We start from the raw sequence: 25471 nt of genomic DNA, 5'->3' as shown, positions 1-25471 counted from the left end.
TGTTTTGGTTACACGAATTGCTTTTGTACAGTCTGAGTGAAAGGTATAAGTGTGTTCACCCAGATAGTGTGCATTGTACCCGTTAGGTGTGAATTTATCTATCCCCTCGTCCCGCCTCCCACCTGCTTGATTTCCACTGAATTTTACTACCATATGTGCACATGAGTATTGATCTATTAGTTCCAATTCAGTAGTGAGTACATGTGGTGTTTGTTTTTCCATTCTTGGAATACTACACTTAAAGGGATGGTCTCCAGTTCCATCCAGGTTGTCACAAAAGGTATTAGTTCACCATTTTTTATGGCTGAGTAATACTCCATGGTGTATACATACACTACATTTTATTAATCCACTCATGTATTGATGGGCACTTGGGTTGTTTCCACATCTCTGCAATTGTGAATTTTGCTGCTATAAACATTTGAGTGCAAGTGTCTTTTTTATAAAATGTCTTTTTTTTCCTTTGGGTAAATACCCAGTAGTGGGATTGCTGGGTCAAGTGGTAGTTCTACTTTTAGTTCTTTGAAATATCTCCATACTACTTTCTATAGAGGTTGTACTAGTTTGCAGTCCCACCAGCATGGTGTGAGTGTTCCTATCTCTCCGCATCCACACCAGCATTTGTTGTTTTGGGACTTTTTGATAAAAGCCATTCTCACTGGGGTTAGGTGATATCTCACTGTGGTTTTGAGAGCTTGTCTGGAGGTTCCAGCAGGGGAATGCAGCCACTCGTATACCCTTGACTGAAGAACGGTCCTCCTCTATTGGGAAAGGTTGTTCTCTTTGAGCACACAGCTTCGGGAGGGACGCACATGGAGCAGGGAGGGAGGAAGGGGACACCCGCCTAGCCAGCATGATCAGCTGAATCAACCCTGGTGATCAATGGGTGACAGACATCACAGCCAGATAGCCCTCACATCTATCATTGTGGTTTTGATTTGCATTTCCCTGATGATTATAGATGTTGAGCATTTTTCATGTTTATTGGCCATTTGTCTATCTTCTTTTGAAAAGCTTCTCTTCATGTCTTTTGCCTACTTTTTAATGGGGTTGTTTGATGTTTTCCTGCTGATTTGCTTGAATTCTTTGTAGATTCTGGTTATCAGCCCTTTATTGGATGTGTAGCATGCAAATATTTTCTCCCATTCTGTAGGTTGTCTATTTGCTGTACGGATAGTTTCCTTGGCTATGCAGAAGCTTTTAAATTTAATCAGGTTCCATTTATTTATTTTTGTTGTTGCTGTGATTGCCTTTGAAGCCTTCTTCATAAATCCTTTGCCTAGGCCGATATCTATAAGAGTTTTTCCAACGTCGTCTTCTAGAATTCTTATAGTTTCATGCCTTAGGTTTAAGTCTGTTATCCATCGTGGATTGATTTTTGTGAGAGGTGAGAGGTGTGGATCCTGTTTCAGTCTTCTACATGTGGCTATCCAATTTCCCCAGCACCATTTATTGAATAGGGATTCTTTTCCCCAGTGTATGTTTTTGTCTGCTTTGTCAAAGACCAGATGGTAATATGAGGATGGTTTTATATCTGGGTTCTCTGTTCTGATCCATTGGTCTAGGTCTCTGTTCTTGTGCCAGTACCATGTTATTTTGGCTACTGTAGCCTTCTACAAAATTTTTTAAAAAAAATTAGCTGGGCAAGGTGGCACATGCCTATAGTCCTACCTACTCAGGAGGCCAAAGTAGGAGGACCACTTGAAGCCAGGAGTTCGAGGTTATAGTGAGGTATGATCATGCTGCTACTGTACTCCAGCCTGGGTGACAGAATGAGGCCTCGTCTCAAAACAAATAAATAAATAAATAAAGCCACCAGTTACGCTTCCATGATAACCCATTAGTCCATCAATTTATGAATGGATTGATTAGTTTATGAGGGCAGACCCAACCACCTCCAAAGGCCCCACCTTTCAATACTGCCACATCTGCCACTTTGGAGATTGAGTTCCCAACACATGAAATTTAAAGGGGGACACATTCCAACCACAACAGGGGTCTTTTGTGACTGGCTTCTTTCCATCAGCATGTTTTCAAGCTCCATGTTGCAACATGTGTCAGTACTTCATTCCTTTTTATTTCCAAATAATATTCCTTTGTATCAAAAATCACATTTTACTCATCCACGATCAGTCAGTGGACATTTGGGGTTGTTTCCACCTTTTGGCTATTATGAGTACTGCTGTCGTGAACATTTGTGTACAAGTTTTGGTGTGGATTTATGCATTCATTTCTCCTGGGAATATATTGTACCTAGGAGTGGGATGCTGGATCCTATGGGAACTCTATGTCTAACCCTTCGAGGAACTGCCACACTGTTCTCCAAAGTGGCCGTGCCACTTTACATCCCCAGCAGAGGTGATTTCCTCCTCATCTGTCCACCTTTCGGAGCTGCACTCTTCGTGGTTTCTTCAGACTATCTCCAGCACATTCACAGCTTCCTATCATGTTTAATCTGTCCATTCGCATTTTCCTTTAAATTTTTTATGTTTTATTTCTGGAATCTCTCTTTCATCCTTTTCTCCAATTTGTCTGCAAATTTGATTTTTTTTTTTTTGCTACTTTATCATATTTTCAATATCCTCTTTTATTTCTCTAAACATTTGAAAAAGACTGTGGTTCTTAGGGTCCTGAGTCCCTACAGTTTGCCTTTTCTGCTGACTCTTGCTCAGGTGGCTCATTTCCCAGTGTGCCCTGGGCCTGTATACAGCACTACTGGGGATTCTTTGACGGCTCAGTTTCAAGTGCCACAGTCACCTAGCCTTGTCAGGCTCCATGGGGCTCTCCCACCTGGGGACCACTTTGTGTTTCACCCTAAACTTGGGCTTGTATGTGGCTCCTGGCTCCAAACTCTTGTGAGTGCAGTGGTGTGTTGAGAAATTGTCAAGGGGACTTTTTCTTTTTATTTTTTTCTGCTCTACCCAGAGCCAAGGCCAACAGAAGGAAGTCTCTTTTCCATCCCCTGGACCTTCATGGGGCAGATTTTTTTTCTAGTTCACTCACTGAGGATGTATCTTTTCAGGGGGTTCTCAAGTTTCTTGGGGGGGTGTTGATCTGACCCCGCACCTTGCTCAGGGCCTGAGCTTTGGTGCTGTCTTGAACATGCTACCAGTACCAGGGAAACCCGGCTCCAAGGCACCAGGACAGAGATGCCCTAAGGCAAGGTCCATTTCTTTCTTTTTAAATTGGAGAATTTCAAATATATAAAAACATATGAAGAATGCGGGGTATGGTGACTCGCCTGCAATCCCAAAACTGTGGGAGGCTGACATGGAGGATTGCTTGAGGCCAGGAGTTCAGACCAGCCTGGGTAACATAGCGAGACCCTGTCCCTACAAAAAAAAAAAAAAAAAAAAACAGAAAAGAAAAAATAAAAAACTGGCCAGGTATAGTGGTGAGCGCCTGTAGTCCTGGTTACTCCCAGGAGGCTGAGGCGGGAGGATTGCTCGAGCCCAGGAATTTGAGGCTGCAGTGAGCTATGATTGTGCCACTGCACTCTAACCAGGGCAAGAAAGTGAGACTCTGTCTCTAACAAAAAGACGAAGAAAATAGTGTAATGACCCCGACAAACTCATCAAACCATTACACATTGTTATTAGTCATTAACCTGTTGCCAGTCTTATTTTATCTCTGTGCCCAGACCTCCCCCAGTATAGTTTTGAAGCAAATTCTAGACATCATACTATTTCATCTGAAAATTCTTCAGTATGTTTCTCTAAAACATAAAGACTCTTTTAAAAAATATAGTCACTGGGCCGGGCGCGGTGGCTCACGCCTGTAATCCTAGCAGTCTGGGAGGCTGAGGTGGGCAGATCGTTTGAGGTCAGGAGTTCGAGACCAGCCTGAGCAAGAGCGAGACCCCATCTCTACTAAAAATAGAAAGAAATTATATGGACAGCTAAAAATATATATATAGAAAAAATTAGCCGGGCATGGTGGTGCATGCCTGTAGTCCCAGCTACTCAGGAGGCTGAGACAGGAGGATCGCTTGAGCTCAGGAGTTGGAGGTTGCTGTGAGCTAGGCTGACGCCACGGCACTCACTCTAGCCCGGGCAACAGAGTGAGACTCTGTCTCAAAAAAAAAAAAAAAAAAAAAAAAAAATATAGTCACTGGCCAGGCATGTGGCTCATGCCTGTAATCCTAGCACTTTGGAGGGTGAGGTGGGACAATTGCTTGAGGTGGGAGTTTGAGACCAGCCTGAACAAGAATGAGACTCCCGTCTCTACAAAAAATAGAAAAATTACCTGGGCATGCTGGCGCGTGCCCGTAGTCCCAGCTACTTGGGAGGCTGAGGCAGGAGGATCTCTTGTGCCCAGGAGTTTGAGGTTGCAGTGAGCTATGGTGACACCACCGCACTCTAGCCCAAGCAATAGAGACCCTGTCTCAAAAAAAAAATATATATATATATTTATGTATATATATTATGGATATATATATTATGGAGATATATATATATTATGGATACATAAATATATATATAGCCACTATATCTGTGTTCACACTTAACATTTTTAATAGTGATTCCCTAACAGCAGTGTTTAGTTCTTTGCTATAATTAGTGTTCAAATTGCCAACTGCCTCAAAAATTTGTGTTATTCTTTTGAATATTACTTTCTTATTATTTCTGTACTTAAAGATGTCCCCTTGGCCGGGCGCGGTGGCTCACGCCTGTAATCCTAGCACTCTGGGAGGCCGAGGTGGGCGGATCGTTTGAGCTCAGGAGTTCGAGACCAGCCTGAACAAGAGCGAGACCCCATCTCTACTAAAAATAGAAAGAAATTATATGGACAGCTAAAAATATATATATAGGAAAAATTAGCCGGGCATGGTGGTGTATGCCTGTAGTCTCAACTACTCGGGAGGCTGAGACAGGAGGATCCTTTGAGCTCAGGAGTTTGAGGTTGCTGTGAGCTAGGCAGATGCCACGGCACTCACTCTAGCCTGGGCAACACAGTGAGACTCTGTCTCAAAAAAAAAAAAAAAAAAAGATGTCCCCTATGTTCCTGCCAACTCTACAATGTCTTGAAAAACGTTTGTTAAATGAATATTATTTCCAGCATTTTTACATATTCCGTACCAAGAGGACTGTCTGTGATTTTGCCAGAAGCAGAAGCCCCTGACCACAGCTTTGTTTTAAAATCTCATTTTTGTGCACGTGCCTAGAACAAAGAGACTGGAAGGAAGTAAATAAAAATGCTAATAGCAGTTAGATCTCAGCGGTGAGATTATATGTGATTTTTGTTCTTTATCCTTTCTTATGTTTTCAAACTTTCCTGCAACGAACATGTGTTAAGTTTATAATCAGAATATAACATAAACTTCATTAACTTAATTAAAGCCATAAACACTGGCTCCTCCCTCTCCAACTTTCAGCGTCACAGTTGCAACCTTACTGTACGGCACACAGGGCTGTCCCAGGCGACCTGCACGTTCCCTGGACTCTTCCTTGGCCCCCACCCAACTCATGGGTGGGAGCAGCCTACTGGGGTGGGCAGGGGCTGAGTGGGTGGGAATCCTCACTGCCTCCCCCTGCCTGACAATCGGCTTGCCCACGACTGGAGGGCCCAAGCCACTAGGAGGGGGCAGGCCAGGCTGGCAGTGAGACTCCTTCTAGAGCTTTTCTTCCCAGGAGATCCCACAATCAGGATGGGAGCAGAGGTGGGGGAGGCCAGCTGTCACAGTGTCCGTCAGCAGCCCCCACTCCGGTTGAGGGGATGTTGGAGGGAGTTAACGTCCTTGACCCTGCACAGGTGATTTGAGCAGCAGTTTGTGCAACGTGCAGTGGGCAGAGCAATCGCAGGTCCCCAGCTCTGCTGCTGACACAGGCTGTGACTCCAGGCCAGGAGCTTAGCCTCTGTGAGCCTCAGTTGCCTGCTGGGGCTACACGGGTGCCAGCGGCTGTCAGAGACCTGTAGGCGTGTGGGCTCCGAGTGCTGGCTGAGGAACAATGTGTCCTGCCTGTGGAAATCACGGGTCCCTGCCCTGAGAAGCTCACAAGTTAGTGCGGATTCCAGGAAACCAACAGAAGGCATGAGGGTGACAGCAGGCCCAGGGAGGGGGCAGTAGGAGGAAAGCCGGGCCTGTGTTCCTCCCGGAGGAGGAAGAGGAGTGAATGTAGTCCGATGAAGAGGCCTCGAAGTCCATCCCAGAGTTGGAACCCGACGCTGCAGACAATCTGTCAACATGGATGGGAAAATTTATTTCCGTTTAGCGGTGCCAGGCTCGGAAGATGACTTACCCAGATGACAACGAGGCCCCCTCTCGGGCATATGCCAGGAAGCAGCAGGTCCGGCCACCCTGCTAACCCAGCCTGGGGCGCTCTGTGACCTGGGAGTAACATTTACAATTCCTACCTGGTCATTTTACTTAATCCCCAACACAGCCAAGCTAGGCAGCTACTGCTGTCCCCACTACACAGATTAGAAAATGAAGCGGTGGTCGGTCCCCACAGGTTGAACCACTTGCCCAGGGTCACGCAGTGGCCAGTGAGGAGGGGGCTCGAACCACGTGCGGTGATCTGGGAGCCCACATGCTTTCCTTTCGTCTGGACAGAAACCGGTGCGTGCAGCTGCTGCGTCTCGGGCCACGTCCGTCTTCCAAGAGCTCGCCGGGCCACCCCCACGCCCACTTCGGCCTCAGAGCTCTTTCCGCGGACCCGGGAGGGACTCCCGGCGCCGGGGAGCCGTGCAAGGCTGGGCGCTGCTGCCCCCGCGTGGCCGCGCGGCGCACTGCAGGCCCGAGGACCCGGCGCGGCCGGCGACGCCTGTCGGGGTCACTCGGGCCCTCGCCGGCCTCGGTCTCTTCCCCGCAGAACCGGCAGAGGGCCGTGTGGGGAGCACAAGTAATGGGGCCTTCAGCTCCACCCCTTGACCAGAGGGACCTGTCAAGTCACCTGCTCCCACTCAGTTTTCTCCTCTGTGAAATGGGCGTAAATTAAGACCCCGAAGGGCTGTCAGGAGGCCTCAGTGGCGCTCCCTGAGAACCTAGAAAATGAGCTGGAGAGAACCCGCCAGCAGCCCCGGCTCAGCAGGGCAGTGAGAAGACCTGTGATCTGACCCTTCCTTGTAAGGAGGAAACAAAGTCTTGGTGCAAAGTCCGCTGCGGCTTTGCTGACTGAGGGGCGGGGGCTCCACATCAAAGGTGCCTGCTGCTCGCAAGGCCTCCGCCCACTCTGATCTTTGGTCAGAGTGGCCAAGGGTGTGTTGGAGAATTACCAACAAGCCGGGAAAACATGTGACCATGACCTGCGGAAGGAGGGGGGCGGTGGGAGGTGGGCCCCCACTTCCAGGGACACCCGAGCACTGGGTCAGCCTCGCCTGCGGCGCCAGACAGGGGCCCCAGGGCCAAGGCCCCGAGAGCTGCCGGGGAGCCCTCGCCAGCTTTGGTGAGGACCCCAGTCCTTGTGGCCCTGACTCCCCAGCATGTCTAACTTCAGGGTCAATGCCAGGCCCAGCCATTGCTGGCCCTAGGAAGCCAAAGAAGCCCTTGCCCGCTCCTGCCAGGACCTAGGGGCTGCTGGGGTCTGAGGGTGGCCCCAGCATGGGCATTCCCACTGGGAGCCTCCACCGAGCTGTCCTCAGGAGGATGCTATGGCTCAGAGAGCCCTGGGCAAACCCTGGCCCACAGCGGTCAGGGCTGCTGGGCAGGAGGGGCTCTTAAGCCCAGAATAACTTTCCGGAGTCAGCATGTTCTACCTTGGGAGGGAAACCAAAAAGACACTTTTCACCAAGTGTCACAAGGGCTGAGACAGCATCCTCTGATAGGCCCTAAATGGACCCCAGTTGGGCCCACTCCCAGGAACGATGAGATCAGACAGGTGCTCAGCCTGTTACTTCACTGGGGCGGAACTTAGGTCTGCAGAATGAATCGAGGGTGAACATTTCCAAATGTGCAGCCTAAGAAAAGCTCGGTGGCCTGATGAGCTGTGACCGGCAGCCTTCAGGGGAAGTGGGAGCTTAGCGCGTTCTCTGGTCGCTTATTACGTTACTGAAGGGTCTAAAAATTACTGTCCTCCTGGTGTCAGAATTCTGCAGAATGACACAGCGGTGAGTTCTAACTCGTTCTCTGTGAATGAGCTTTCTCAAAGCCCTGATTGGAGTCGGCCCCCGGGGGCCTGGTGCCGATGTGCCTTGAGGCCCAGGGCACCGCCCCTTCCCTCTCTGGGGTGGTCTCTCGTGGTCCCCTTCACGATGCCTTTTTTTTTTTTAACAGCCTTGGCACATTTTTCTCTTAATCGTCTGAATGACTGACTGTAGAGTCTTCAGCTTCTTCCTATCCCTTCCCAAATTTGGAACCGTGACTTGAACTTGGGACCAGTTGCTGTAGTAAGTGTCCACTAACACAGCTGCTGTGGCAGGCCACCCTGGGTCCCTTCTGCTAAGTCCGGCAGCCAGTGCCCTTAGCAAGCCTGAATCCAGCCCCTCGCACCATCCATCCCCTCCCGACCTGAGTCCGGGACGCTGTCTCTCCTGGCCGCTACTGCTGTACCCACCAGCTGACCAGCCCCCGTGGGAGTCTGTTCCCTCCCAGCTCAGCAGCCAGAGCGTTCCTTTTATAAATGTAAATCAGATCTTCTCACTTTGTTTGTTCATTCAACAGACATTTGTTGAGCACCTACCATGTGCCAGGCCCTGGTCTAGGCACGGGAAACATACCAGGGAATGAAACAAAATCTCTGCTTTCGTGGTGCTTCTGTGCTGGTGGTGGGAAGAAAGACAAGCAAACATTTAGTGGGTCAGATGGTCCTTCGTGCAAAGGGGAAAAGTAAAACAGAGAAATGGAGCAGGAAGTGCTGGCCAGGGAGGGCAGTGCTGGGGTGTGGTTTGTAGTAATGATTTTCCACAGGCTGCAGGGAGGGCCTGGCTGAGGGGCTGAAGAGATGAGGGAGTGAGCCAGGGAGTAAGTGGAGTAAGAGAGTTACAGCAGAGAGAACAGCAAGTGCAAAGGCCCCGAGGCAGGAGTGTGCCCTGTGAGTCTGAAGACCAGTGGAGGCCGCAGGCCACTGTGGCTAGAGCAGGATGAGATGGTGGAGGGAGAGCGGGTAATGAACTTCAGAGGTAAAGGAAGAGGTGCGGCCACATCGGGCCTAAGGCCGTTGCTTCTATTCTGCCTGAGATGGGAGCCATCGCAAGCTCTTGAGCAAAGAAGGGATGTGATCTGACTTGTTTTAACAGGCTCACTGGGGGCTGAGAGGTGACTCAAAGCAGGTGGCAGTAGTACAGGTGTGAGAAGAGCCAGAAGCCTGGATCTGTTTGGAAAATAGAGCCAACAGGTTGTGCTGTGAGGGCTGGGCATAGGGTGGGAGAAGGAATCAGCAAGGGGTTCTGCTGCCTAAATCCCTGTCATGTTCCCCACTGCTATCAGGATACGGCTTCGGCTCTTGTTCCCAGTCTGAGGTCTGACATGTGCTGGCCCCAGCTACCCTCGCCCACTGCATCATCTGCCTCCTTCCACCCCTACTTCCATCCTGTGTAACCTGGCCTTTTAATTTTTGTTTTATTTTATTGTTTTTAGAGACAGGGTCTTGCTCTGTTGCCCAGGCTGGAGTACAGTGGTGCTGATCATAGCTTACTGCAGCCACAAAGTCTTGGGCTCAAGCGATCCTCCTATCTCAGCCTCTCAAGTAGCTGGGACTACAGTTGCACGCACCACTGTGCCCAGCTTTTTCATTTTTTCATTTTTTTTTTTTTGTAGAGACAAGGTCTTGTTATGTTGCTCAGGCTGGTCTCAAACTCCTGGTCTCAAGGGATCCTCCTGCCTTGGCCTCCCAAAGCACTGGGATTACAGGCATGAGCCACCTTGCCTGGCCAACATTGGCCTTTTGTGGTTCCTCCTCCAAGTCCAGCAGACAGGTTGGCCCCTGTTCCCTTGATGTTTTCTCTGCCTCAAGGGCTCCTCGGTGGTACTTCAAATGTCCTTACCTCCCAAGTCAGAATTTCCTCCAGACATTGCAGCCCAACACCCTTCACTTTTCATTCCTTGTGGTCTGTTAATGGTGCTTTTGCTTTTTAATTTTCTCTGTCTTCTTGTTTGTTTGTCTCGGTCCCTAGCATATAAACCCCATGAGGATGCTCTGCCTGACCACCAGCCTTGCAAAGCCGTCACAAATACATGAAGAACACACGCATTTGTGAGTAGCCAGTTGTCTGGGCCAGGTATCGCAAGTCCTTTCTGCACCTGCAAGGTAGGCATTGCTGTCCCCACTTTATAAGGGAGGAAAGGGTGCCTGGAGAGGTTCTATTTCCACCTGCCAAGAGCATAGTGGTTCCAGAAAGCAGCAGAGCCAGAGTCTCAACTTGGGCCCACTGATTCCAGAGCCCCTCCTGTGAGTCTTCAGGGCTCTGCCCGGGTGAGATTCTCCCTCTCTTAGGCCCTCTTCTGCACCAGGGTTCCTGGCTGAGCTGACTCCGGTGGGCGCAGAGAGGGTAAGTTTCAGGGGGAGGTGGGGAGAAAGCGAGCCGGCTTGTCAAAGGACTCAAAGGCCAAGAGGGGCTTTCTCTCTCAGCCAGCATAAAGCACATTTAGGACAGCCGGTCTACTGCTTAGTCTTCGGGCGTCATAATGAATAACTAATGTACAGGGCATATGTTTCATTTAAAAGTAAAACCTCAAGCCCACCCCCACTCCCAGCCCGCCCAGCTTCATCCACTTCTGTCCCTGCTCGGTCCCTCCCCAAGTGAGAACAGGTGTTGCCCCAACGGGACCCTGCCTTGCCCGGGTGGCGGCGGTAGCAGGAAACCGCACAGACCTGGCTTGGGGCTCCTGGCTTCCAGCCTTGAAACTGCCTCGCTGTGTGCCGTTAGGCAATTCCGCCCCTCCTCCCGTGCCTCAGTTTCCCCACTCGTAAAGGCCAGGTCCTCGCAGCTCGCTCTACAGGTGACGCACCTGCTTCCGGTACTGACCCGCCGCCGGGCCCTGCGGGCTGCAAACCCTGTGCGTAGCGCCGAGCCTCCTGGCGGCCGCCCCCAGGACAGGGCGGGAGGCGCGAGGAGGGGCCGCGGGGACCCAGGCCGCCGCGCCCGCCTCGCCCCGGGCCGGCTGCGGGGGGCGCCCGCGGGAGGGCGCGGCCGGCGCGGGGGGCGCGGGCGGCGGCGGCGGGGGGCGGAGACGCGGCGCGGCTTCCGCTCCCGCGCGCCCTGCTCCCTCCTCCCCGTCGTCCTGGTCCGCGGCGCCCGAGGGGGGAGGCGGGAGGCGCCGGGAGCCGCGCGAGGAGCCGCCGCCGCCGCGCCATGGAGCCGGAGTGAGCGCGGCGCGGGCCCGTCCGGCCGCCGGACAACATGGAGGCGCCGCCGTCCCGGCCGCCGCCGCCGTCGCCGCTGCTGCTGCTGCTGGCGCTCTGCTGCAGCCTGGCCCCCGCCGCGGGTAGGTGGGCGCGGGCCGGGCGGGGGCGGCGGGCCGCGCGGACAATGGCCCGGGCGGCCCCGCGGCCAAGTGCGCGGGCGCGCGCCGGGGCTCGGAAGCGACTTCGCAAGTTGGGGGCGAGTTGGGGCGCGCGCCGCGGACCCCCGCCGCCCGGGCACCGCGCGCCGGCCCTTTGTCTCCCCGCCCGGGCCCTTCCCGGGAACGCCGCGTCCCGGGCCCGCGAGGAGGGCGCGCGGGTGGCGCCGACCCCGCCAGGTGCGGCGCGGGCGGGTCCTCACCTGCCCGTGCCCAGGCGCGCTCGGAAATGCGCCCGCGGGAAGTCGGTGAGCCCGGGCCGAGCTCGGACCGTGTGGCCTCGGGCCAGGCACCGAGCAGAGTCTGTCGGCCCAGACAGGCCTGGCCTTTCGGGAACTACTTGGGGAACTCTCTTCGCGAGCCTGTGCCAGCGGCCGCGCCGCCGGCCTGCGAGCTCCGAGAACTGAGTCAAGTTACAGCGAGAAAGTTCTGAGCCCGGGCGCGGGGCGGCCTGGCCTGTGGCGCTGTCCCTTTGATCTGCGTGGTTGTCGGTTTCCTAACGCACTGACACCTGCCAGGTGCTGGGCGACCCGAATGACCTGTTTGGCCGCTGAGGCCCCAAATGGTGGCGCCCGGCGGCAGCTGACCGCCGCTGACCGGTGTCCCTCTCTGGGGCCCGCTGCGTGGGGGTGACGTGGTTCTAGAGTGTGGGGTTGGGCAGTGTGCTCGTGCCTCAGTTGTACACTCCCTTGGGGAGATGGAGGGCTGGGGAACTTTCTCTCCAACTTTTGGTGTGTCCCAAGGGGAGGAGTTGAGGTCAGGAGGACTCGGGAAACCTAAGCAGTTGTGAAACGCTACACATGTTCTTTTAATTTGGAGATTGCCATGTGGGTTTTGAAGCAAGCCTCTTGCTACCTAAATCATTCTCTTCCGATGTGCGTATTTTGTTGTTCTGGAGCGTGGCTGTCCAAGTGGGCATGGCCAGCAAGTGCCTGTGCACACCCCGGGTTCTTCTGTTGGTGGCAGTTGGTGGTGGGGGGGGACGTCGGGTCCCTTTGTCTGGGCTTCTTTAAGGCAGACAGCTGTCTCCCTGAACATGTCCAGTGTGGACGTTGCAGGGGGGTGGCCTGGCCCTGTGGTTGGACCCCCAGTGCACCCCTCCATGAAGGTGGAGGGGCAGCTAGGAGCAGAAAGGACTTTTCCTCGAGTCCCCCTGCCTCCCTTGGGAGCCCAGAGATTCTGTGGTTAGTTTCACCCCAAATTCCTCTCCCGGGAGCGTGTTTACATTTTTGGGCCATGTCTGGTGTTAGCAAAACAAGGTGAAGACAAAACAATGACAGTATCTGGATAGTTCAGGCTGACGTTGCTCCTTTTCTCTCCGGAAATGCCTGGGTCATGAAGGCAAAAGGTTTTTTGGGAAGCTGTTTGTTTTAAAGGTGGGGTTTCTAAGCCAGCTGTGCTCTTTCACCTCATGCAATTTTGGGTTTTCTGTACGTTTTGGGGTGACATTGCCGGAATCGAATGCCTGTCGTCGTGTGATTCGAGCCCCTAAGGAGAAGGAATTACATCTGTGGAGTTCAGTTGTATATGAGGCAAAAATAGAGTTGATTATTTTAACATTAGGAAGCAAGGCCTGGGAGCACCAGCTAACGTGAAATCTAGTCCTAAAATGGAACGAAAGGCAGGAATCTTTCTGCAGAACTGTTTTGACTGTTCCTAATTTGTTATATCCCTGATTTTCTGTGTTAGGTATATATGCCTCAGTCCAGAATGAAGCCAGTAAGTGGGCAGCTAATTATTTTTCCTGATTGCTTCCTGTTGCAATTTGAAGCCGTGAGCCCACGGAAATGCCTTTGTTCTAGTGGTCCTGGGGCTGAGGGCGGCGTTCCCCAGCCCCGAAGCCCCAGGCCTCTCTCCTGGGCACTTGTTCCAGGCCTGTCCAGGCATCCCCCATCCCCAGGGGAGGTTACTGTGGTTGCACAGGGCCTGGCCCATAGAGGGCCCAGCAGGCCTGTGTTGGGTCCACTAACTGCTGTATGGAGTCCCTGGTAGAGTCCCCTCCAAAGCAGGGCCCTGGTGCCTTTAACCCTCCCATTCAAATCCAAGAAATTACCCCATCAACCCGATCCAGCATTTGTTCAGCCCTTCTCTGGGGAGATCCACCTCATGGTTTCTGTTTATGGAACAGGTTTTTGGAACCTGTTTAATTTCAGCTGCGCTGTGACACTGTTCAGGCATTTAGCAGGATTTGCACACGGGTGGGGTGTGGGAGTGCAGTGAGGTGAGGTCTTGGCATCGTCTCCTGCCTTGCAGTGACAGTTTGCCAGGGTTGAGAGTGGAGGCTTTGGGGTCAGACCAGCCTGGCTTCATGTGCTCAGCAGCTGTTTGACTTTGGGCGACTTACTAAGCTTCTCTGTGACTAGAATCCTCACCTGGTCCCTTCCCCTCCCAGGCTGTTGGGAGCAGTACGTGCTGCGTGTGAGACCCTTAGCACCGTCCCTAGCCCAGATGAGGGACGGGTGGTGGCAGAGCCGCCGTGACTGCTGTTGTGTAACAGGGTCCTTGATCTTTCTGGCCTGGATGATCTAGAGGCTCTTGCTACACAGCCTGGACTTTTTTCTGTGCATGACCTTGGAAATCCATCCAGCCGCTGACGGAGTCCTGTATTGTTCCGGCCCTGAGTGGGGGTCTTGGAGTAGTTAGCTCTGTGGATGGAGCCCTGGGGTCTAATCCCAGCCTGGCTGCTTGCCGTGGTGGGGAGCTTGGGTGGCCGGCTCCACCTTTGCTGCCTCAGTTTTCTCTTCTGTAAAACGGGGATGATAATCCTTTCTACCTCCAATTCAGCAGGTCAACGTGTGCCTGGCACTGCGTCAGCTCTCATCATTGCTGCTTCTCTTTGGTGTCCGGCATTCGGTGTAGGGTGGTACCGAGAGGCAGATGAGGCCTGGCACCTGCAGGGCTTCACATGCCGAGGGGAGGGCAGGGAAGCAGAGGCTGATATGCTATGGAGAGGCGGCCCCAGGGCTGCTGCACCCTCACCCTTGGGGTGACCTGCGAGACATCCCAGAACCCAGTCCTCAAGTGCCTGGTGGTCTCTGCTGAAGTTGCCAGATCGTGCTGTGGAGTCTGGGTGTGATCCAAAAGACAGTGGAAGCTTCTGGAAGACTTTGTGCAGGGCCGAAAGGAAATGCAGGCTGGAGTCAGATCTGTCCTAGGTGAAAGGTGTTGAATTTTTTTTTTTAAATTGAGGTGAAACTTACATAATATAAAATTAACCATTTTAAAGTGTATACTTCAGAGGCATTTAGTATATTCACAGTGTTTACAACCATCACTTCTATTAAATTATAAAACATTTCCATCACCCCTAAATAAAACCTCGTACCCACTGAACGTGACTTCTAGTTCCCCTATCTGCAGGCCCTGGCAGCCACCAATCGGCTTTCTCCATGGACTTGCCTATTCTGGTTATTTCGTATCAATGGAATCATGGAATACGTGTTCTTTTGTGTCTGGCTTCTTTACATAGCACATGGTTTTCGTGGTTCATCCACGTTGTGTCGTGTGTCAGTGTCTCAGTCCTTTTTATGGCTGAATAATATTCCACTGCACGGTGGACCACATTTGTCTACCTGTACGTGCACCCATTGAGTCGATCTTGTCTGGCTGCATCTTTCAACAGTGTGAGGCGGGCTGGGGCGGCCCGGTTTGGACAGTCGGAGGATCCCGCCTGAGGTCCTCCTGCCACAGTTCAGAAATGTGCCAGGTGATGGGGACAGGGAGGAGAGCCTGGGGCGCTGGAACGGCAGAGTGAGGCCAGGTGCAGCCGCACAGAATCCCTGAGAGAACCGGACACTTGTGGTTTATGAGGCCTCGCAGACACTTAACCGCTCTCAAAATGGGGAGTCTGTTGGGGAGGCCCTGGTGGGCGCTGGGCCACATCCAGCTCTTTGGCTTCGTGGCTCTGTTGACACATTTGTTCAGAAAGCAGCGGTGTGTCGGCTCTGAGCCAGGCCGCCGGGGGGCCTTCCTGGGGGCAGCTTGGGCCCCAGTGTGACATGCGGAGGCAGCTGTGGCCGCATAAAGAGCTGGTCCATGGGTCCCGCCGGCTGGCTCCGTCTGCTCTCTGCTTTCTGTTCAGCTCTGGAAAGCGGTTTGCTGGCTCTCAGCCTCAGTTTCCTCGCCCGAGTAACTGGGAGGAAGGTGTCTGCCTCGCCAGTGCTGGTTGGGGCTCATGAGCTCTGCCCCCCAGGCCGTGTGGGAAAGACACCGTGGGTAGAGCCCCGGGTTTCCTTTGAAGAGTTCCCCGAGGAGGAGATTGGGAGCCACAGTCCGCAGTGCCCCGTCCAGCTGGCGGCCGGGAGGCGGGTGAAGGTGTTCGGGGTCTGCGCTCTGTCCGTCTCCGGCGCAAGACAGCGCCGTGTCGCTGCTCATTCCTGAACCCTGTGCTGTTGTCCCTGTGGCTCCAGGTCCAGCCTTGGGTTTCCGCTTTTTCCTGGTTTGCCTGTCTCCTTGTAGGGGGCAGGTGACACTTTGCCGGCCTGGCTCATGGTGTGCCGGAGCCCGTGGTCTGGTCTGCCGGGCAGCTGCCCGGAGCTCCCTGGGTGGCTGCAGCCGCGTGGCTGGAGCCTCACGTTCTGATCAGCCTGAAGTGCTGTAGGTTCCATCATGTGTCTGCTGCTCTCTGAGCCTCCGGCTTGGGGCCTCCCTGGCCGTGGACCCCCTTGGAGGTTGTCATGGTCAAGTTGCCTTTGAGCCCTTTTTCAGGAGTGGAAGGATTGTCCTTTCTGGGTATTTTATTGTTTGCTTTATTGCACATTTAATTTATTATGCATTTTAAGCATCTGCTTTCAGTTCGCCTTACTGCAGTTTTTCTTGTGGTTGCACCGAAGTGAGGATTTGCTCAGGGAGGAGAGTGGTTTTTAGCTTTCATGGGGTCTCAGGTGCCCCTGACGGCGGCTCCTCTCCCAGGAGGAGGGTGAGGGTGGCACGTGCACATCCTTGGTCCAAGGCCCTCGAGGACCCCGCAGGGCTCTCAGTCCCCATCACTGCCTCCCTCTGGGACCGTGAGGAGTGCTCGCTTTCTGTGTGCCTCAGTTTCCTTACTTGTAAAATGGAACCAGCTGATGCCAGTCTCTGAGGCCTTTTCCAGCACGAGGCTTTACGTTTTCCTTCCTTCATGATCCTCATGCCTCTGGACCACTAGGGATTGGGGATGCTCCCAGAGGAGGTGCCTCTTCTGTGCCCTACTTGGCCCTGCTGCTCCTGGTTCTGACACTTGCCTTCTGGGTGTCTGGCCATGTGGGGTCTGCCTGGTGCTGTCACCTGGAAATCGTCCCTAGTGCCGAGGCCTGGGACTGTCCCCATGACCAGCCCTGCCCACAGCAGGTCTCTGCCCTAGTGTTTCCCGCAGGTGCCAGGCAGATGGGATTCTTAAGGGGGCACCGCTGTGTGGGTTTGGGGCTTCCTAGAGAAATGGGCTGTCTTGAAAACTGCTTTCCTGGGCTCGACTTTCCCCTTCTCTGTTTGGTTATTTTAAATTTGGAAGCACTTCCTTTTTTTTCTTAATTGCTATAAAATATATATAACATGAAATTTGCCATTTTGACCATTTTTAAATACACAATTCAGTGGCATTAATACATTCACAGTGTTGTGCAACCATCACCACCATCTGTTTACAAAATTTTTCCATTACCCTAAATACACTGTGTCCCCATTAAGCAGTCACTCCCCCGTTACCCCCTACCCTGCCCCCTGGAACCTCTATTCTATTTTCTGTCTGTATTTGCCTGTTACAGGTACTTCATATTTGTGTAATCATATAATGTTTGTCCTTTGATATCTGGCTTGTTTCATTTAACATAATGTTTTTGAATTTCATCCATGTTGTAGCATGTGTCAGAATTTCCTTTTTATAGCTGAATAATATTCCATCGTATGGGTATACCGCATTTTGTTTATTCATTCATCTGTCCATGGATACTTGAGTTGTTTCTACCTTTGGCTATTGTGAATAATGCTGTAATGCAAAATTTAAAAAAAGTAGTAAAATATTTTAAAAAGGGGTCTAGGGGCTGGAAAAAAATGGAAAAATGCTGTAATGCACTTTGGTGTACAAGTATCAGTTTGAGACTCTGTTTTCAATTCTTTTGGGTATATACCTAGAAATGGAATCACTGGTAATTCTATCTTTAATTTTTTTTTTTTTTGGAAACAGGATCTTGCTTTGTTACCCAGGCTGGAGTACAGTGTTGAGATCATGGCTCGCTATAGCCTTGAACCCCTGGGCTCAGGTGATCCTCCTGCCTCAGCCTCCCAAGTAGCTGGGATTATAGGTATGCACCACCATTCCCGGCTAATTTTTCTGTTTTTAGTGGAGATGGGGTCTCGCTCTTGCTCAGGCTGGTCTCAAACTCTTTAGCTCAAATAGTTCTCCTGCCTTGTTAGGATTACAGGTGTGCGCCCGGCCAACAGTGTTTGATTTACACTTCCCTGCCATTTGTATTTATTTTTCTGCAAATTGCCTACCCTTAGCCTTGGCCCATTTTTCTGTTGAGTTGTTTATCCTTTTTTTATTGATTTGTAGAAGGTCTGTATTTGGTTCAGACATTAATTCTTTGATATATCTGTTCCAGATTTCCCTTCTGGTCTGTAGCGAGTCTTTCATCCTTGTTTCTGGCAGCATGTTATCATAAAGACATTAAAAATATTATGTAATCAAAACGTTCAGTCTTTTCCATGTGCCTTTTGGATTTCATGCCTCGTACCTTTACCCCCAGATTATAAATATGTTCTCCTTTGTGTTCTTCTGGAACTGTTACGTTTTGTGTTTTACATTCAGACATTATTTGATCTGGTGTTTTTTTTTCTTTTTTTTTTTTTTTTGGTACACGATGCGAGGTAGGGATCTGGCCAGTGGACAGGGAGTTGTCCCAGCACCTTGCTGGTCGTCCTGTAAAATGCCATTCTTTCATGTGTGGTGTCCACAGATGTCTGGCTCCTGATTCCGGATCCTTCCATGTTCCCCTGGCCTGTGGGTATCTTTCTGTACCAATACGCTGCTGTTTTAATCTCTGTAGCATCAGAGTATATTTTGAGATCAGTTGTGCAAATTTCCTCCTCATTGTCCCGTTCAAAAAACCCGTTGGCTCTTCTTGCACATTCACTCTTTTGTGATAAGCTTCAGAGCCAGCCTATCAGGTTCCATCCTTTGATCTCTTGATCTGGGGACAGTAAGTGGTGACATCCAACAGGTGTCAGAGGCCTGGGCTTTAAGTGGTCTCTGGCGGGCTAGCTGCTCTTTGGCTGTGGAAATCAATTCATCTGCTGGCGATGGCGTGGCCTTGACATTTGTGGGTTTTGTTGACATTTGTGGAGTGCCTTAGGGGTGCCGTGTGTGCCCGGTTGCCTGAGACACCCCTGCTGCCTCACTCACACCAGTGTCTGCTCGGGAAGCAAACTTGAATGCAAACTAATTTCAGCATTAGCCCAAGGGCAGATATAATTACTGAGTAAATTATTGCTCCCCTCCCCTAGTTCATTCCAGAACAAAATTTGAGCACCTTTAATTTCTTCCCTGGACTGTACCCCTCTATTAGCCCAGATGGGGAGGCGGTATCTGCCTGGCAAAACTCTCGGGAAATTGCTCAATGGGGCATTAATAGCTGCCTGAGCGCGTGGCCCCGGCCGGAACACGTCAGCCCGGGTGCCTGGGTACCTTCCAGACTTCGTCCACTCTCGGGCAGCTGCCTCCTTGGATTCCACCCCAGGAAGGAGCAGGCAGTCTTTGTGATGGGAGCAGAAGCTCAATGTCCTCACTCCTGCAAGGTGGTTTTAGAGCAAGACGTGTTCTGAGCTTGCCTTTGAATGAATGGCAAAGGCCGTTTCGCCCCAGCGCCAACTTGGTTCCCAGAAGGAGGCTGGACTGTGGAGAATCAGGGTGTGGCCGTGCTGTCCTGGCCGCCTCCTCACTCAAGCCGGAGCTTTGGCGTCGGCCTCCACGCCAGTTCCTTCCCGGCTGTGTCTTCCACCCGGGCTCTGAGGCTTCACCTGTAGCCCTGCAGTGCTCATTTGGTGAAAGACTAGATTCGGAGTGGATGACATTAGCTTTCTAGAACTTTCTCTTTGCCTGCCCATTTATCTAACACTCTGGCCAGACTAATTTTTCTAAAATAGTTTTCATTATGTTCTTCTCTTTCTCAGAAAACTGTGTGGGTTCTCCAACGTGCAAAGTTGGAACTTTTCTGCCCAGTGTGCTGTGCTGGCCTGCCCCATCCTCTCCTCCTCAGAATCTGGAACCTTCTGTGGTCCACCTAGCTTGGAGGGCCTTGAGGGCACGACTGTCTTCATCCTTGCCTTTTGCCTCTGGCTGGTGTCCGGGAGATGCTCAGTAACTGTCCCGGGGCCGCCAAGGCCATGTCTGTCCAGGAAGCGGGTCCCGCCCATCCTTCTGCTGTGGCTGTGCTCCTCCGCCAGCCCCAGATCCAGCCCGGCTGTTTCCCGGGTTGTAGAACACCTACCTGTCCTGCTGCGAGACAGAAGGCTTCTGGGGCCAGGTATGGGCCCCTCAATCCTACCCAGCAATAAGAGCCCCTATTTCCAAGGTTGGACTTTGAGGGGGCTGGCTATAAACAAAGCTGTTTTACTTTGGGAAGCCCAGTGCACCCCAAATGGACTGGACTGTGAAGTCCCGTGTCCACGTGACACCTACTGATCTTTGCAGCCCCGATTTGCGAGATGTCACCGTGAGGCTTGGGCACCTGTATCCATCACTAGGCATTTTTACCATTTTTCGAAAAACTTCATGTGAACAGTTTTAATCATGCAAAAAAGAAATAATAGAACAATGAAGTTTTACGCTAAAAAGAAATTTTGGTGCTTTTGGGTTAAAACTACAGAGTAGGTGGCTGAGTGAGTGGTATTTTTAATGTGACTTCAGAAATTTGAACACAAAGAGTGTTGCCCCTTTGAGGTTACGCCCTTGAGAGTCCGTGGCCTTGTCGCCTGGCCACTGCTCCGGTGGCCGGGTTTGCTGCAGTGCCCAGTGATCCCAGGGGCCGTGCCGTGTGGCAGGAGAGCGGCCTCCCTGCCGCTGCCCACTCCCTAGGGACACTCGTTCTGCTCCTGTGGCTGCCGCTACCCGCAGTCCTTGCCTCGCTCGCGGCTGCCGCTCTGAGGATGCAGAGAAGCAGAGGACGCTGACCGGCCGCGTGGGGCTGCGTGCTGCTGCCTGCGTCCCCCGCTTCAGAGCAGCGCTGGAGCTCTCCCTCCCGGGACGGCCGAGTTGCCGCATCCCTAGTCCTGCTGTGGAGTAGCTCCCGGAGCAGGGGACCTGGGCGCAGCATTGCCTCTTCCTGCAGGGCAGATGACAACCTGGCTGCAGCCAGAACCGTGGGCCATTGCCTCTGGCAATGGTCTGTGAACAGCATGTCACCTGTGCTGGGCCCCTGGGCCTGGCGGGCTGGGCTATAGAGGGCTGTGTCCACAGGGGAGGCTCAGAGACAGGGTGGGCCTGATGTGACCCCATCTGCTGACCTGGGTGGTCTCTGCCCCGGTGGCCCCCAGGCTGCCTGGCTTGTGTTCCCCCAGACGCCGCGGAACAGAGCCGGCACAGCAGCTGGTGCAGGGTCCACGTGTTCCTCGTCAATGCCCCATCTCTTTGCAGGAGGCACCTGGGCAGTGCACAGTTTGGGATGCACGGGGGATTCCTCAAAATGAAAGAGCAGAACAAAGCGCAGCTTTCATCCTTTGGGCTACCAATTTTAATTTTTAAAAAATTTTTCTGTATGCTTTGAAAGATTTTATCCTCTCAAGGAAACCACGTTTATTAAGTAATAATCTCTTCTGCTTATTGGTCCCACACGTGTGTGCTGGCTGAGCAGAGCTGGTCCAGCCAGAAGCAGAGGCTGGCGGGGTTTCCTCCGTCCCCTCTTGGGGAGTTTCCGTGTGGCTTTGCATAGTGTTGAAGCACCCTCTCGGACCCAGGACACCTTCGTGGCCCCTGGGGCTGTGGGACCTCAGGTTGGGAATAACTGATTTGGAGGGTGATGTGGGGATCTGCTCCAGGATCCAGGCGGGTCTGGCCACCCGGTGGCCTCCTTATCTCTGAGGGCCCAGAGAGCCTGCTCAGGGCTACCCAGGTGAGCATTTCTCCTGCTGGGCTCCTGTGCCCTGTGTGGCCCAGTCCTGGACCACAGACCTGTCTGTGGCTTCCTCTGAATTTACCAAGGCCCTGGGGTGCTCCGACGGCACTAGGATGGGATGTGGCTGGGAGTGGGACCCTACCACGCCCACCACCTCCCGCCCGTGAGTGGTCACTCATGCCCCAGGGTTCTTGCTAGGAACCTGCCTGACCGAGGATCCGCAGGCACTTAACCAGTGAGCTGACCTTCCTGCCGTAAGGGTTTAGGTATGTTTTAGGCGGGAAACAGGGAGGTTCAGGATTTTCCCAGCTTTACTGGCTTATATCAGCAAAGTAGGATGTAGAAGCAGGTGGATCACGTTCCAGCCTGTGATCTGTGCGGTCCTTGAGCAAGAGGGACATGTTCAGTTCAAGTGTGCCCCTCCAGCTCTCTGTCGGCGTGAAGAGCACAGGTGGGCCTTGTTCTGTTCTTGCCTGCGCACAGTGCCTAAGGCCAGCGTGGTCACCAGCGGGCACTCTGGAAGGCTACCCCACCTGGCACAGGTGGCTCGGGCTGTACTTCTGTCCAGCAGCCACTCCCAGATGCCGGCCTCCAAGCAGAGGCTGCTGTGCCCCCAGCCTCCTTCCCTGGTGTCCCACCCCGTTTGCTGTGAATGGCTGAGGGGGTGGCAGCAAACTGAACTGCAGGGTCAGAGGTCCTGGGGGCTGCCCACCTGCTTGGCCTGTGAAGCAACACACCTGGCTCCCTCCCAGCTGTCCCTGCCAGGCTTGAGTTTCTGCTCCACGCAGCACTGCGGTCTTGGACATGTGTTAACTGTGCTGGGCCTCAGTTTCCTCACTGATATTGAGGATCATCGTGTCGCCCCCACAGGCCTGTCCTGAGGATGCAAAGAGGCCGTGTTGAAAAGTGCTTAGCAGGGACCTGGCTCCGGGTGGGCGCTCAGTAATTGTTAGCTGTTAGGATTGTTATTGCATCATAATTGTTACTCTGCATGGTGAGGGCCCTCGGGCGGCTCCAGCCCATTAGCTGGGTTAGAAGGTAGAAAGTCAAGTCGAACTACCCACTGCGTGGAGCCTGACCTGTCCATGCAGAGTTGGCCTTGGAGTCAGTGTTTATTCTGTAGCTGGAGCCCCGGTGGGGTGGGCTTGGGAGCCCTGGGGGATCAGGTGCAGGTATCTGAGGGCATCACCCCTCCTGGGGTGTCCACTGTCAGAGGTGCAACCGGGCTGTGTTTTGGCGGCTGGCCTTCTATTTGTGGGTGTTGCCAGGGTGATCCCGCCTCTCCCTCCTCAGAGGAAGCTGTTAGGGGACCCTGCCCTCTCTTCTGTTGCCCTTCTTCTCACAGCAGGCTACCGCTCCCCGTCTGACCAGCAGCCCTTTCTCGTCCCCTGCATTGGTGCTGTCCTCCCCACACAGTGTCAGTGTCACTGCTGAAGGCGGAGAGGGGACCCTGAGCACCGGGGTCTTCACTCTCTGGCAGAGGTCCCTCCTGACCTGGTTCCCTTGCCCTGGGTCATGGATGGTCAGTGCCTCTGCCCTGGACCACAGGCCGGCCCTGTGCCCAGTGAGAACCCGGTGATTAGTGAGAGCTGCTGCCCTCCAGCCTGTGTGCTGGGCTGAGTCTCTAAAGTGGAGGGTGGGGCCCACCACGTCTCTTCCAGGCCTGCTGTGGCTCCCCGCTGCCTGCGGAACAAGAGCTCCTGGCCCTCGGGCTGTCAGTTCAGATGGGACCAGCCGGCCTCCCCCTTGGTCTGGGTGAGCTCAGGCCTTCCCTGACTTCTGTTGCTCTCTAGCCTGGGCGCCGTTTATGCCTCTAGCAGTGTGTGCTGACTCTGTGCCCGGCAGGGAACAGGACAGACAGGCAGGGGCTCCGTCCGGATGCTGAGAGACAGCATGCTCTGACCCTCAGTGAGTGGGGGTCCTACCGCAGGTGAGAGCTGTGCCGGGGAAGAGCCGCTTCCCTGTCTTCCCTGCTCGTGTGCTACCAGGACCCCCGGCCTCCTCTGGAGGGGTCTCTCCCTCTCCGGAAAGCATGGTGGCCTCTCTCCCCGCAGTGTTTGGGCTGCCTGGCCAGTTATTCTTGTGCTTGGACCTTCACACCAGCCCTGGAGGCAGCGAGGCTGGCCTTGTCTTTGTCCTGACTTGGGCTCAGCAGGGGTGGGGTTTTCGCCATGCTCCCTCCCTCCGTCCCTGTGCATCCTGCTCATTGCGCCCCAGGGGCGCTAGGCCTGGTCATGTGGGAGTTGTGTGGCTCCACACCGGAGTCCCCGAGGCACCCATGAAGCCCAAGTGGCCCCAATGAGGACGGGTCCCTGGGGAGCGTGGGGTCTCTATCCTAGGTTGCTGTGTGGCTTCCGTGCATAGTATGTCCACACCCCCATCCTGCAGATGGGGACACTGAGTCTGAGGAGAATATGGACCTGGCCCAGTGTTATGCAGGGGTGGTGGGGCCAGGCTGCGGCCTTGGTGTCCTACCTTTGGGTCCCATTATCTGCCCTGCCCACTCTGGCATGTGGGGGCCTGGGGTGACCCCACACGTGGGCAGGGGAGGCGTGTTGACCCGCCAGCCTGGCCAGGCTGCTCTTTCCTGGGACCTGCTCTGGAAGGGACGGCTGTGGGCCCTGGGCTGCAGCGTGCTTCTCTTTGTCATTTCCTCATCTTCCTGAGGACAGAGGGGCTGTCCTGGAACACAGGACTGGGATGTGTGGTTAGGGAACCAGGGGCTGGGAGGGGCCGAGCTTCCTTCTGGGTGTGGCAGGAGGGTCGCTCAGCACCTTGGGGGGCAGATCTGCCCACTCTGATGCTGCTCCTGCTTCTGACACTTTTGAAAAGAGATCTGGGGGTCTTTCACTTGCCCGATTAGGCAAAATGAATAAATTTTAACTTTCATAGAAAGAACCTGAGCATTTGATCTCCCCTCGTCACCGATTAGCCAAGAATGACTTTGCTTAGGTTACTGGTCCTCTTCGTGTCTGAGTCTCTTCATCTGTACAGGGGACAGTAGTTTCACCTCCTGTGAGGATTAAGTGGTGTCAGGTGTAAGGAGCAGGCTCACAGACAGTGTGCTCCAGGTGTGCTCAGGTGTGGTGTACGTGGGACCCATGACACTGGGCCAGGCACCTTAAGAAAGATCAGGAGCTTCTCTCCAGGTGTTCTCCGTGGGGAATTCGGTTTCGTCCTCAGGAGCCTGCCTGCAGAGGCCCCGGGCCCTGTGAGCCCTCAACGGATGCTCGGTGGAAGAGCTCACCTGGGGTCTGCAAAACCATAACCCTGGGCCTCTCCGAATTCCGTAACCTCAAGACCTGACACTTAGCTTGGTTCCAAGACGATCAGAGCTGGTCCTCAGCACTGGACTTTGTCGGTATCTCCCAAACCCACGTAAACGTTCAGGACTAGGAAACGCCAGTTCCTCACAGAGCATCGTTAGCATCTCGAGAAGCTTCAGAGACCAGGAGGCGGCAAGGGGTTAAAAGCAAACCATGCACTCCTGACGAGAGTTTGAGTTTTTTCTTTTATCTGATTGTTTTCATCTGTCCAGTTTGCTGGCATGGGACAGAAGTGTCACTGGAGCCTAAGGTGGCGTCTTTTGTGTGGCTCCCGATGGCAGCTTTCAGGCCTGGCACCGTGTTGCTGCTGTTTCCCAAGAACAGTAGATCATTTGAAAGCAGAGCTTCCACATTTTGCTCAATAAAGAGATTTTGTGGAGTGATGATAAATTTGGCATGTCTTTATTATTATTTTTTTTTCAATACTTAAAGAAAATAAAAGCTGGTACAAAGGTATGTTTGTTTCTGAAATGTGTTTCCTTCCCCAGATGTTCTTTTCTGCCAATTCTAAAATGCATTCTGAGCTCAGTTCTCCAGTTTCCTCTCTGGGGGGAAGAACAATGAGACCTTTGTAACCACACAGGGGAAACGGCGGCTTCCCTCTCCAGTGGGCGTGGGGGAGG

The 25471-nt window shown here is 53.2% G+C and overlaps 1 protein-coding gene across 1 annotated transcript in view; it reads left to right on the top strand.

Moving 5' to 3' along the window:
* The first annotated feature begins 11151 nt into the window (after positions 1–11151).
* Positions 11152–25471, top strand: part of LRP5 (LDL receptor related protein 5) — a 105526-nt gene continuing 91206 nt past the window's right edge. Inside the window, exon 1 of the mRNA XM_069471736.1 lies at positions 11152–11362. Coding sequence (XP_069327837.1) covers positions 11278–11362 — 85 coding nt within the window. The 5' untranslated portion in view covers positions 11152–11277. The remainder of the gene's footprint in view (positions 11363–25471) is intronic.

This window comes from Eulemur rufifrons, chromosome 6 (genome assembly GCF_041146395.1).
Source record: "Eulemur rufifrons isolate Redbay chromosome 6, OSU_ERuf_1, whole genome shotgun sequence".
In the NCBI taxonomy this organism is placed as follows: Eukaryota; Metazoa; Chordata; class Mammalia; order Primates; family Lemuridae; genus Eulemur; species Eulemur rufifrons.
Note: the sequence above shows the minus strand (reverse complement) of the source record. Positions and strands in the feature narration are given on the sequence as shown.